The 12,851-nt window shown below is 31.9% G+C and overlaps 1 protein-coding gene across 9 annotated transcripts in view; it reads right to left on the bottom strand.

Annotated features, from left to right (window-relative positions):
- Positions 1-12,819, bottom strand: part of LOC143246485 (solute carrier family 23 member 2-like) — a 28,949-nt gene extending 16,130 nt beyond the window's left edge. Inside the window, exons 1-4 of one of the 9 annotated variants that reach the window (XM_076493294.1) lie at positions 12,562-12,818; positions 10,910-11,059; positions 1,849-1,902; positions 720-824 (exon numbers count right to left, since the gene is read on the bottom strand). In XM_076493294.1, coding sequence (XP_076349409.1) covers positions 720-824; positions 1,849-1,902; positions 10,910-10,966 — 216 coding nt within the window. In that variant the 5' untranslated portion in view covers positions 10,967-11,059; positions 12,562-12,818. Of the gene's footprint in view, positions 1-719; positions 825-1,848; positions 1,903-3,094; positions 3,475-3,998; positions 4,054-10,909; positions 11,437-12,561 lie in introns of those variants that run through there. The other 8 variants (XM_076493301.1, XM_076493300.1, XM_076493293.1 and 5 more) reach the window with 8 other exon arrangements.
- Between the last annotated feature and the right edge of the window lie 32 nt (positions 12,820-12,851).

Below are 12,851 nucleotides of genomic sequence, written 5' to 3'. Positions count from 1 at the left end.
ATACCCTGAGACAAATTATTGCTTAGTCCTCAGTTAAGAATAAATGTTTTAATTCATAACTTAAATTAAAACACGAAGTAAAAGGTTTTGTATTGATCAATAATTAATTTGAAATATTATAACCTTGAAGACAATCAAACCAAAGATCAAAATAAGCACTCTATCGTTTGGCTTATTTGCGGTAAAAACTACTCACTGATATCTCTAATTTGGTGGTATAGGTAAAAAATACAAAACTAAAATATGGAGACTAGTAGTAAGAATACAGGGTCAAAGTGACTATTGCAAATAAAGTTGGTTTCGAACTCTATTTAGAAATAAAAACAATGTTAATGTTGGAATGAAGAATTGCAAGAATAAAGGAAATACTAATGTTAAAGTGAAATGTTGTAGTAGAAACATCATATCTAGAGCTGTGATATTCTTTTAAAGCAGGATTGGAAAAATGAAGTAAACGACTTTTAGAGTAGAGCCCACTACAAATAACATACGGTAATGCAAAAATAATATGAAATATTTGGATAATTTGTGTTCATAAATCTTGTCATCATTGTTAAATATGACGAGTGTCATCAACAGGTGAGACTTATGGAAGAGTGTAATGAAAAATAATAATTATAATATATAATAAGATTTTATACGTATGTAATAACGTTAAATATTACCGACTGAAGTAATATCATATGATAAAACAACAACATTAAACACCATGTTCTCACCTGAATCCCTAGTACAACACACAGGTACCAACGAGGAACTTCATCCACTGTGTATAATATGTCACCCCTGACTCTTCCTTTGTCTTTGGATTGCACTATGGACTCCTAATTATTGTAAAATAATGGAATTGATGGCTTAAAACATAAACAAAAAAGTGGTTTAAAGTAACTCCAGAGATACATGTGTTACTTTTACGTAAAGAAACCCATATTTCTCAAAGTTAATTCTGTGTTTGTATAACTTTTTGTCAGAAATTTGGTATAAAATACCTATTTAAATTTATAATTAGAAATGTACATAATTTTTATTGTTCAATCTATATTGCAAAATTCCCGCCTAGTCAGTAAATGTGTAGATGATTCTTGACTCTAAAAGTCAACAATATATGTGTGTACTTAAAAATTGGTGTATCGTGTATACTGCTATGCACGATGATATTTTTTAGACATTTCCCTCACGCCTATAAATGTAACAATCACGTCACGTCAAAAGACAGTATAGTTAATGTTTTGCTACTGTTCAAAATGGTGTTTATTAGCATGTGTAACTGTTTTCTTAGTTTTAAAAGTTTGTTTTAAAATGTGGTCACAAATTGATTATATGGTTCATTAGACCTGTAAGTATTCTATTATAGTATAAAAGAGAATGTTGTTCTATGAAAATGTTTTAATGTATTTTTTTTTGTTTATTTGCATAGAATACATATTTTAACGAACAAGTACAGTGAAAATGACGACAATATGAACACGTGAGTCATTTCCTTTCGGAAGGAAGACGATATACGATTGGCTTAAAGCGAATTTATTTAATTCTTATATTCATTTCTAAACAAATAGACAAACACATATCAACTGTCAGAAAAATCTAAACAACCATTACTCTGAAATTATTATAGTTTATGGTTGCTGGCATAGCTAAGATATTTAAACAAATTGTTAGAAATACTATATAATTTTTGAAAATAGATTTTGTAAAATATATTTTTATGTCATATTTGTAACATTTCATACCCTTCTGATTGTTATAATTTTTATCAGTTTTTGCTTCCTACGCATAAAATGTTTATAAACTAAACAAAGAACGTCTAACTGATATGTTGATATATCTCTACACCCGATTCTTTCCTACCTTTGGTTCATCAACTGTTGTATGGATTTCCTTTTCTGCGATGTTTGTTTCATCCTACGTATAAGTATATACATATTTCAATACGTAAATCAAATTCCCAAAATTTTCATTGTCTTCTGCTGAACACTTATTCTTCTTTTGAAGACATACTATTTATTAGAAGCGCTTTGATTTTCAGCCTTTTCCACATATGTCTAGGCAAACTTTATAAAATAATCTTTAAGTATTGAACTTAAAAACTTGAAAACACTAAATTACATACTTAGTAGATTCAGGTAAGTCAGAATGGAGAGTCTGCTATAAAATCATTTTTCACATCTTAAATACAAAACTGATCATAAATGTGATAAAATTTTTCATTTAAAACGAGTTTTCGTGTATTTTGACAATTCGTAAACGTGTCAAAACACTTAATAAAAATAGTCTAAAAATGTTCTCTGATTGTTTGTTTGGTTTTGAATTTCGCACAAATCTACTCGAGGGCTATCTGTGCTAACCGTCCCTAATTTAGCAGTGTGAGACTAGAGGGAAGGCAGCTAGTCATCACCACCCACCACCAACTCTTGGGCTACTCTTTTACCAACGAATAGTGGGATTGATCGTCACATTATAACGTCCCCACGGCTGGGAGGGCGAGCATAATTAGTGCGACCGGAATTCGAACCTGCCACCCTCGGATTACTTAATACACTTGGCCATGCCGGGCCATTTTCTCTGAAATAGAAATCTGACACGAATAAATCTTTTGATTTTACACTTGAAAATAAATTAATCACCAGTAAAAAAAAATTAGCAGTCTTGCTCATAATATTTAGATGTACTACTATGTATTCAATTACTTTGAAGCTGTAAAACTTGTTTCTTAGGTTTTTTACTCAGTGCTCTTTTTAAAAGTCATAGCTTGTCATTTTTGCACATGGACGAGTTTAATTTTAACGAAATAGAGGCGTAGTTTTCAGTTTAATTGCTAATATAATTTTGAGTGAAATTTGAAAATATAATAGTTATATCAAGGGTAATATTTGAGTAAATAATCCGATAACACTTAAAAGGTTCACGTGACGTTGTAAGAATGCTATTATTCTCTTTTCAAATTACGACGTTGAAATGAATATTCACAATACTTCTAACGATCTAATTTATTCATACCAAGAACACAGACCGATTAAAAATTATACAGATAAGTCTCGTTCGTTAACAGTCTCACAACATTAAACATCACACTTATTATACTTTCTAAAACTACCTGAAATTCGAAAGCTGGATTGTCCTTCTCCATCATGACGAAATATTTTATGAACAATTTCAGAAGTAACAGATTCAAATACTGATGGGATACTTTGATCACAACCATGGAACTGTGTACAAATATTTTTACCAATTTTAGTACAGCTGTTCACTGAAGTAGTTGTACTGCATGTGTTTCAAATTCTGCGTTCTTGAACCGTAACGCAGAACGAGAAACTAGGAAAACGTAACATCACTGAAAGTGACGAAACTATCTCTTAGTTTTATTATTTTAAATTTCTCGCAAAGCTACATGAGGGCCATTTGCACTAACCGTCCCTAATTTAGCAGAGTAAGACTAGAGGAAAGGTAGCAGATTTTTACTGATTTACTGTCATGTGTTTATTTTAATATTGATGGTTTCTTTAGTTAAACATATATTTAAAAATACATGTAACTTGTGTTGTTATATGTGTTTTGTGACTTCTCTAATACTACTGATGTTTTCACCTTACCAATACAAAATAGTTTTCAACACAATTACTGCTGTTGTTTAGAAATAATCTGTACGAAATAGTTTTAAACACAATTAGCTTTTTTGTTAACACATAACCTTTACTAAATAGTTTTGCACATAATTATTGCTGCTGTTTAGATACAAATAAACAACTGGCAGTGCATTTTTTTGTTAACCTTGGTTCAAGGCCACTTGAGAACAACCTGAATGCATCATTCCAACATTAACCTTTTCTTTATTTATACATAAAGTTTGAAACTAACTTTATTTTTAAAAGTCACTTTCATCGTGTATCCTTACTACTCCATACTTTAGTTTTTTTGTTTCTTAAGTTTACCATTAAATAAGAAACTTTAGTGAGATGTCTAGTGATTAATTTTGAAGATAAAAAAGTAAAACATCATACCTTCTGCTGTTCCAAGTATTAGATAGTTTATTTTGATCTTCAGTTTGTTTCTGTTCTGGGTTACAAGAATTCACACAAATTATTTTTAAAGAAAAACGTTTTACTATTTGTTGTAATATAAGTTATGCACTGAATACCTTTATTCTTAACTGGAAACATAGTAATAATTTGATTGCTATAAAGGAATATTCAAGCAAAGAGCACAGAATATACTTCAAAAGTTTTACAGGTCGCGGTTAGTTGTAAAGAAACAGAATTTCAACTGCACTACAATACTTCATTGGTTGTCTTTCCCACCTTAGCGTTGGTAGAACTTTTACTCTTCTTCATGTAACTTATTATTAAATTATTTATTTTGTTTCCTTTAGGGAATGATGTAGCAAAACCAACTCATTACAGTTCTTTTGAACACCAGTTTTTCCTTGGAGGACTCTCTGCGTTTGTGTTGGACAATTCCCTAAGAGGTAAGGGATCATTCTTTCGAGAGATTGCGAATAAACCGAATACATTACAATGTGATATGTGGCTTCGTTAAAGTATTATGTCAGGTGTTTTATCTATAAAATATTCAGTTACTTTTATTCTCTATATTAATTGTATAAAATACTATAATTTTATCTTGCGTAACTTTCGAAACAAAAAAAAAGCTTGCATTTCTGACATGACATTTGTAATAATTCATTCACCTATTTCCATTTTAACCTACTAACATAACAATACTGTCTTTGAACTATTTAAATCACTCTGTGATGTAATGGTATTATATTTATTATAATAATAAACAACGTGATACTTATATGTACCTAATTTATTTTTCAAAATGTGCGTTAAAGATTATTTTTGTAATTACACTAAAAACTAAGCAATAGTCTAAATGTTATCTGTGTAAAAAATATTGTTAAGATTTAGTTAAAGAGAAAATATTATCTTAAGATTACTTTACTGCAAACTAAATTACAGTAAGACCAACCAGTTGGACAAGGGTTACAAATAAAGACAGCACATTCTCCAAAAGATGTTTTAAAGTAATACCAATTCTAATCGTCAACGAATCTCTGTAGATTGTAAATGTTTTGCAAAAAAAGTGTATGGACCCTAAAACATTTAATATAAAAGTCTCAAAGGAACATACATACATACACAATCTGTTGTACTCTAGTTTGTTTTTACAAAGCCCTTGTTCAATACCTGCTAAAACTAAGCCTTTTCATAAAAATACTTAACAGTTTTTAATGCCATAATAACACACACATACACAGGATGATACGACCTAACAAATATATAATCAAGTACGATAAACTTGAATCTGACTGTTCCTCTTTGTAAGCCCATTATTACTGTTGGAAGAGTGATTAGAAACGGAAATTTTATCGCTTTATCGTTAATTCTATATCACAATAATATTTTTCTAGTTAAAAATATCAGCTGTTCAAAACCAATATTGGGTGTGATCTCTGCATGTCCCTGACAATCCATCCAAAATTCAGATAGATGTATTTATAAAACTATAAAGAAATCAGCCAAACTAGTTCTCTATACCAAACAATATGTAATCCTCATTAGTCGTGACGGTGTAAATTATTTCAGTCATGATCAGACAAAATTAATCTATGATACTTTTTTTATTCTTTCTATTAGGTGTATTTTTGTGAGCCAACTATATCAGGTCTGGAGCGTGCATTTGATTTTACTACTCATTAGAATCTCTAAAGGGCTATCCTCAAATTTAAATTATTTTAGGTACGATTAGAGTAAATGAATGTATGAGACTTTTTGCGTGGTCAGATACATCAGTCTAGAGGATTGGAGCTCGTGAATCGAGAACTATAGTTAGTTCACAAATCGGTCAAAATTTTGTTTGTTTGTTTGTTTGTTTTTAAATTTCGCACAAAGCTACTCGAAAGCTATCTGTGCTAGCCGTCCCTAATTTAGCAGTGTAAGACTAGAGGGAAGGCAGCTAGTCATCACCACCCACCGCCAACTCTTGGGCTACTCTTTTACCAACGAATAGTTGGATTGACCATCACATTATAACGCCCTCACGGCTAAAAGGGCGAGCATGTTTGACGCGACCGGGATGCGAACCCACGAGTCGCACGCCTTAACACGCTTGGCCATGACGGGCCTCGGTCAAAATAGTTAGATGAGTTTAAAATTTGTGCTTTAAAAAAACCAAAAGATTTTGTGCTCTTCTCATATAAATATCTGAGCATAGCATAGTATTTAAGACTAATTGTTTCCTTCACAAAAAGTTTAGATAGAGAAGAGCATAATTGAAAGACGTTTTCCTGGATTGCATCTTTTAGGGAAGTTTTTGGACAACACTTTTATTTACTAGCGTCGCTCCATCATGTAAAAGTAGCCTGAAAACGCACATATAATCAGTATATATTAAATTGTATCAAGATTAATTACACCTTAATTAAATTTGTAATTATGAAATAATAAAGAGTTGGAGGTGTGTTTTAGTTTAGTTACTGTAATGTAGTTCTTTACTGGAGCAGCGGTACGTATTGGAATATACAACATTAAAATCAGGGGCTCCATTTCTATGGGCGGACAGCGCAGATAGCTCGATTTTCCTTTGCTATAAGAGAAACATACTCACACACACACACATACATTCTGATGTAATTCTCCTGTTTGATTAGGTGTACATATATTCATTGTTACTTTACTATTCATATTATTGTACTTTTGTTTATGATTATTTCTAAGCCATAAATGTTAATTATATATTAACTACAAATTTTCCGTGTAGTGATAGTATTTGAGTTCGATTAAAACTTTACAGAGAATTGGATTTATGAACTTATAATTTTATTGATAAGAAAATATGGCTAACCGAAACTGTTTTGAACAAACACAACACTTTGTTTGATTTCACTTTTAGTAGCAATACTAATTTACTCTTTCCCATAACAAAGCAGAAATCAGGGAAATTCCCGAGGTATAATCTGAGCTGGTGTTTGTTCAGCAGTGAAGATAAACTGTCTGTTAAACGTAAAGCAATATCTATTCGTGTTCAGGTTCATCTGTATCTGGTTTTCCATTATCTGTTAAAGTCGCTTAAACCTTTATGAAAAGTAGAGGAAACGGGATTTTATAAGGGCAAATAAATTTCAGGAAATATTTACAAATAGTTTTATATTTGACGTTAACTGATTAAAATAAGACGTGTTTTTTTAAAGATTTAACTTTTTCTTTTCTTTTACTTGCGCGAAATAATTGTACTCAAATAATCAGTGCGGTCTTCAAGAATTTGCCTGCACGTATTCAAATTTATGGTGTTAGCATTAAATTAATTATTAAGTCAAATAATATGGTATCATAATTTACTTAAGTTAATAATAGATTTTGGGGGGGGGTAGTTTAAAAGTTAAATTTTTACCCTGTATTTTCTTTGCACCGTTTAAAATATTATTTTTACACACACTCAACCGGAAATCTGTAATGGGCTAATTAAGAGGAACGTGAAAGACAATATGCAGTATAGTGTAATTTCATCATTACTTTTAAGCCTACTGCCTTTGTTGATTCGATGACTTTTGACGTTTTAAACTATAACATTAAATGTTTACAATTACATTTAAAGCAGCAACCTGAACAGACGTTTTATACTTGTGATAAGTCGAGGTGATGATAACTGCTTTAGGCAGAGTTATCAGACTAGAAAGTTTACATTCTATCGACAGCGATTTCGAAAATAAGTACCGGAATGTCATGTAACATGTTGACATTATATTCATCTATGTCCTATGACCTTTTAACCTCACAGGTATTCTTTTAACCAAAATATTCTGATCTAGGTTTGGAGGTAATAACCTTGGGCATTTTCGTGTGACCGTGTGGATAATGAACAAATACGTTTACACCGACAACCCGACTGGTTGATAATTTAGAATATTTTCAAGAGTTAAACAAATCCGATACTACACATGTATTTGTGTAACTGTAATAATTTTGTAATTCAGGAAATTAAAAATATATTATAATACATCACATATGAGATTTGATCCTAGTTCTCCGCTGCACACTCAGGTAAATTCGTTATAATTAAGTGAGGTATAATTTGTATAATGTGGCAAGAATTGTTATTTATATAACACGTGGTTATATATTTGTTTATGCTGTAAAAATTACTAATATATCTATGATTATAAATCCATTTCTAGTAAATATGGGTGAATGTTAGTAAGTTGTCAGCTTAGCAGTAAAATCATTTACTGATAATACACAAACCATTGGGTGTTTAATAGTGAATTAGTATCTGATGGTACTTGTGTTGGTCCATTATTCTATCTATTTTGCAAATATCTCTTTTCGTCTCAGCACAAAAACAATCCCACATCATTCCACTGTCCCCTCCCACCCCATGCTTCATGGTAGGTGCTATGCCTATAGGTAAGTATCTTCCACACTTTTTCCACCGGACGTACAACCTATCCTTTAAACCAAATATTTCAAACTTTGACTCATCTGTCCATAACACTCTTTTCCAATCCTCAACACTCCAGTTTTTCTATTTTTAAACAAGTGTTAGATTCTTGACAATATTTGGAGACCGAAGTAAAGTTGTTGTTTTTTCTAAACTGTTACACAGCCAAATATTCCATCCTAATTGAGAATTCTTAATACTATAGATCTGGTCACTTTTATATTATTTGGTACATGGTTACTCAACTTATCCTTGAGATCAGTGGCAGTAGTGTATTTTTAACTATATGTTTTATTACAGTTTGGCATTTTAATTACATATTATTATTTAATTATATAATATATTTATTGTTTGTTTGTGAATTCCGCGCAAAGCTACTTGAGGACTATCTGCGCTAGCCGTTCCTAATTTAGCAGTGTAGGAGTAGAGGGAAGGCAGCTAGTCATCACCACCCACTGCCAACTCTTGGGCTACTCTTGTACAGACGAATAGTGGGATTGACCGTAAATTATAACGCTCCCACTGCTGAAAATGCGAACATGTTTGAAGCAACGGGGATACAAATCCGAGACCCTCAGATTACGAGTCGCACGCCTTAACTCACCTGGCCATGCCGGGCCAATATATTTATTATATATATATGTAACGTATTTTACGTTATATATCATCACATATTACATTATATTCTCATAAAAATATAATTATTTAATATTATAAAAAATAATATAATGCGTGTGGGTAATAGAATAATTATTTTTATTAACAACGATTCCAAGTGTTTACCATTCTACATTTGTATGTAATCAATGGTGTAATAAACATCCTTAGTTTAAATACAACGCTGTTGAGAATACAGTAAAAGCTCAATTTTTCATCATGTAATGCGTTTTGCGTTGTGCGCTGCGAATTTTTAGATTTTTTTTGTTTTTGTTTTTTAATTTCGTACAAAGCTACTCGAGGGCTATCTGTGAAAGCCGTCTCTAATTTAGCAGTGTAAGACTGGAGGAAAGACAACTAGTCATCACCCCCACCGCCAGCTTTTGAACTGCTTTTTTACCAATGAATAGTGGGATTTACCCTCACATTATAACGCTCCCGTGGATAAAAGGTCGAGCATGTTTGGTGCGTCAGAGATTCGAATCCACGATCCTCAGATTACGAGTCGAACGCCTTAACCCACCTAGCCATGCCGGGACCGTTATTAGTTTATATATGAGAAAAAAAACAAAACACTCATTTGTTAAAACTCTGATTTTATGTAAAACTGCCCAAGATAATTCAAGTATTTTGACCCGAAATTACAAAGTCGCTGCTATAAAAGAAATATCAACTTATGCAAGATAAAAATTAAAGCTATAATTGAGTCAACAACATATATTTAGAAAAAACTATAGAGTTAGGATTTAATTAACTGATAAATGAAATATTGTACGATTATGTTTTCATTCATCTGAAAAACGTGTTTCCGTTTTGGTGAAGATTAAATATTTTATTACAAACGCACATGTTGTTTGACCCATTTTAAAAGTTATTTTAATACTAGTCTAATTCGAAATCTGCGATTAGTAAACTAAGACAAACGTGCAGTCTAGTGTGATTGTATCATTGTTATTAGCTTCATTAGTTTTGTTGTTTCATTGGTTTCAAACGCTTGAACTCAGAGCTACTGTTTCGTTAACGCACAGTGGGATTCGTCGCACCACTATAACGTTTCCACTGCTGTAAGGGTGAACATGTTTGGTGGGAGGATGATTCAAACCTGCGTCCTTCAGATTGCGAGTCAAGCGCTCAACCACGTAGCCATGAAGGGGTCTTACTTGTTGAACATAAAGTGTGTAACGGATTTACTGTTATACATTTAAGAATCATCAAAGTTTGATGTGTGTATAAAATACTAGTAATTGCTAACCAGATTTTTGATAAACTCGCCAAATGAGTACAAAATATAACCATCCCTATTGTTGGTTTTTCACAATCAGCATACAATAAAACTCGGAAGCTGTAATTATGATAAACGCTTATTAATCAAAAAACTACAGATTTTTGACGACAAACGTTCATATGTTTCGAATATTACAAGTCGTTTGACTGTAGAGAATCAAATTTGAACGTTAGTATTTCTACGAGGATATCAGATATTTTCATCGGTAAAAAACATACGTACGGTCAATGAAACAGAGCTCTTTGTGGCTTTGCTATAAGAAAACACGCACACACACGTAACAAACTTTTTTTCATTTTAATATTTGTTACGTTAACGCTCAGAGTCAAATCCTTCGACTTTAATGAAATTAATGAAGTTCTTATTACTACAATAATAATTAGTAATAATTATTCAATGAGGAAATCTCTGTCATTAACACAACATTGTTATGAATTTTTAGGTTGACTCATTCAATAACAAAACAAAAATCCTTACTTTTGATATCGGATATATAATATTTCAACAAACTGTTTTAATATAAGTTCTCACCTCTCGCATTCGGATTTGCCAGTTTTCTTGTAGGTCTTCTTCTGTTGCCGACAACATTTCTTCTTCACTTAGACACTTCCACTGAGGTAAACTCAAAATAGCAAATATCGAAGCCAGAAAGACAGATGATGGGCTCTAAATTATCGAAGTCTACTTAAAAATACAAAATAAGTTTTCACGTCTAAATATTAAATCAGCTCTGCTTATAATTGCGCAGAGAGTTCAAGTGACAATAAACAATACCAAAACTATCCTGAATGTATATATATGAATATTAAAAACTTGAAACAGTTTCATGGTTCCATATAAAGCTGTATTTTTGTGTACTAGACTTGCACACGAACGACTTCATTATTTACTAGGCAGCTTCTTTAATATACACAGTTTAAAGACGTTACAAGATAAAGATATTGGAATTTCACCAGTTTCCGTATGCTGCTACGTCTAGTTATGGTTTATCTGATAACCTTGTGTGTTATGAAGAGCCGTGTAGCGTAGTATACATTACTAGAGGTTCCGTTATAAAAATTTCGTGTCACCTGATTTTAAGTGTTGAAAATCCATAGACTTACTGTATGTAAAGTATGTATTTACAGTTCGTGTAAATTAGTAGCAAGAAAGTGTTTTTTTTAAAACTACATTTCCATATTGCTTGTCAGGTCTTAAATAATGTGATGAAGATGAAAATTTATTTCTTTTCTAAATAGACGTAATGCAGATATGCATATACAGAAATCAGAAAGACGTGTTAAAATGTGATGTAGGACTTCAAAACGATTACGTTTCATGTACTTATGGCCAAATTATGATTTACAGTAAGAAATAGTAGGACTGAGTGAGCTAACTTAGTACAAGCATTGTATGTAGCTGCAGACAGAAAGTTGTGTTTATACTTTATACCTCAAGTAGAGAAAGCATCAGACGAAATGGCCCGGTATAGCCGAGAGGGTTAAGGCGTTCGACTCGTTTTGAATTCCCGTCGCACCAAACATGCTTGCTCTTTTAGCCGTGGGGTCGTTATAATTTGACAGCCAATCCCACTATTCTTTGGTTGGTGATGATGAGTAGTTGCCTTCCCTCCAGTCTTACATTGCAAAATTAGGGACGGCTAGCGCAGATAGTCCTTGAATAGCTTTACGCGAAATTTAAAAAACAAACAAACAAGTAAACGAAATTGAAATAAAATTACTTCCTCATGTACAATTCGTAATTCCTATACATCCTGAAGAGATTTGCGTTTATTATACATGGGCTGATGTACAGCTGCAGTGAGGGATACACTGAGAATATTTATCGATATACCTTTGAAAGAAACAGATAGAATGTTTAAATTATATAGGATACAATTCTATATAATTAGCTTTAACTGTAAAAATAACAATCCATACATTGCAGTATCAAGTGATCAAAATACTTATGTCGAAATGACAGAAGAAGACATGCTAAGTTGTATAGAAGGACCCATTAGAATATGTGACCCTAATTTAGGAATTTATTCAGTAGCTATTATGACTTATTGTTGTGCAATATTTGCAGGAATATAAGATAGGATAGCTGAACTATGTAACAGGAAAAAATTATTCCTAAACTACTTTACTTCAATAAGACCAAGACTCCAGGAACTTGGTTATTTTATGTAAAGTTGAACTTACCTCAATGGTTGTATGTTCTAAATCTAAAGGAAACCAGTTCGATTATCGAAATGAGGTAATTTTTTTAAAGAATAGTGAATATTTTCGATTGGCTGAAAATTGTTCTGTTCATAGCCAAAAAATTACATCACCTTTTAGTTTTGTAAGTAAAGCTAAATATACAGGAATCCTGTTAAACATAAGAATACCCGAGTGGCAAGAGCTGTTGACTTTAAAAGAGTCACAGTTGATTCAGAATATAAACGTAGAATATGATATTAAAGGTCTGTCAAATATATTAGATGAAATCC

Source organism: Tachypleus tridentatus, chromosome 3 (assembly GCF_004210375.1).
Source record: "Tachypleus tridentatus isolate NWPU-2018 chromosome 3, ASM421037v1, whole genome shotgun sequence".
NCBI lineage: Eukaryota > Metazoa > Arthropoda > Merostomata > Xiphosura > Limulidae > Tachypleus > Tachypleus tridentatus.
This window is presented reverse-complemented; position numbering and strand designations above follow the sequence as displayed.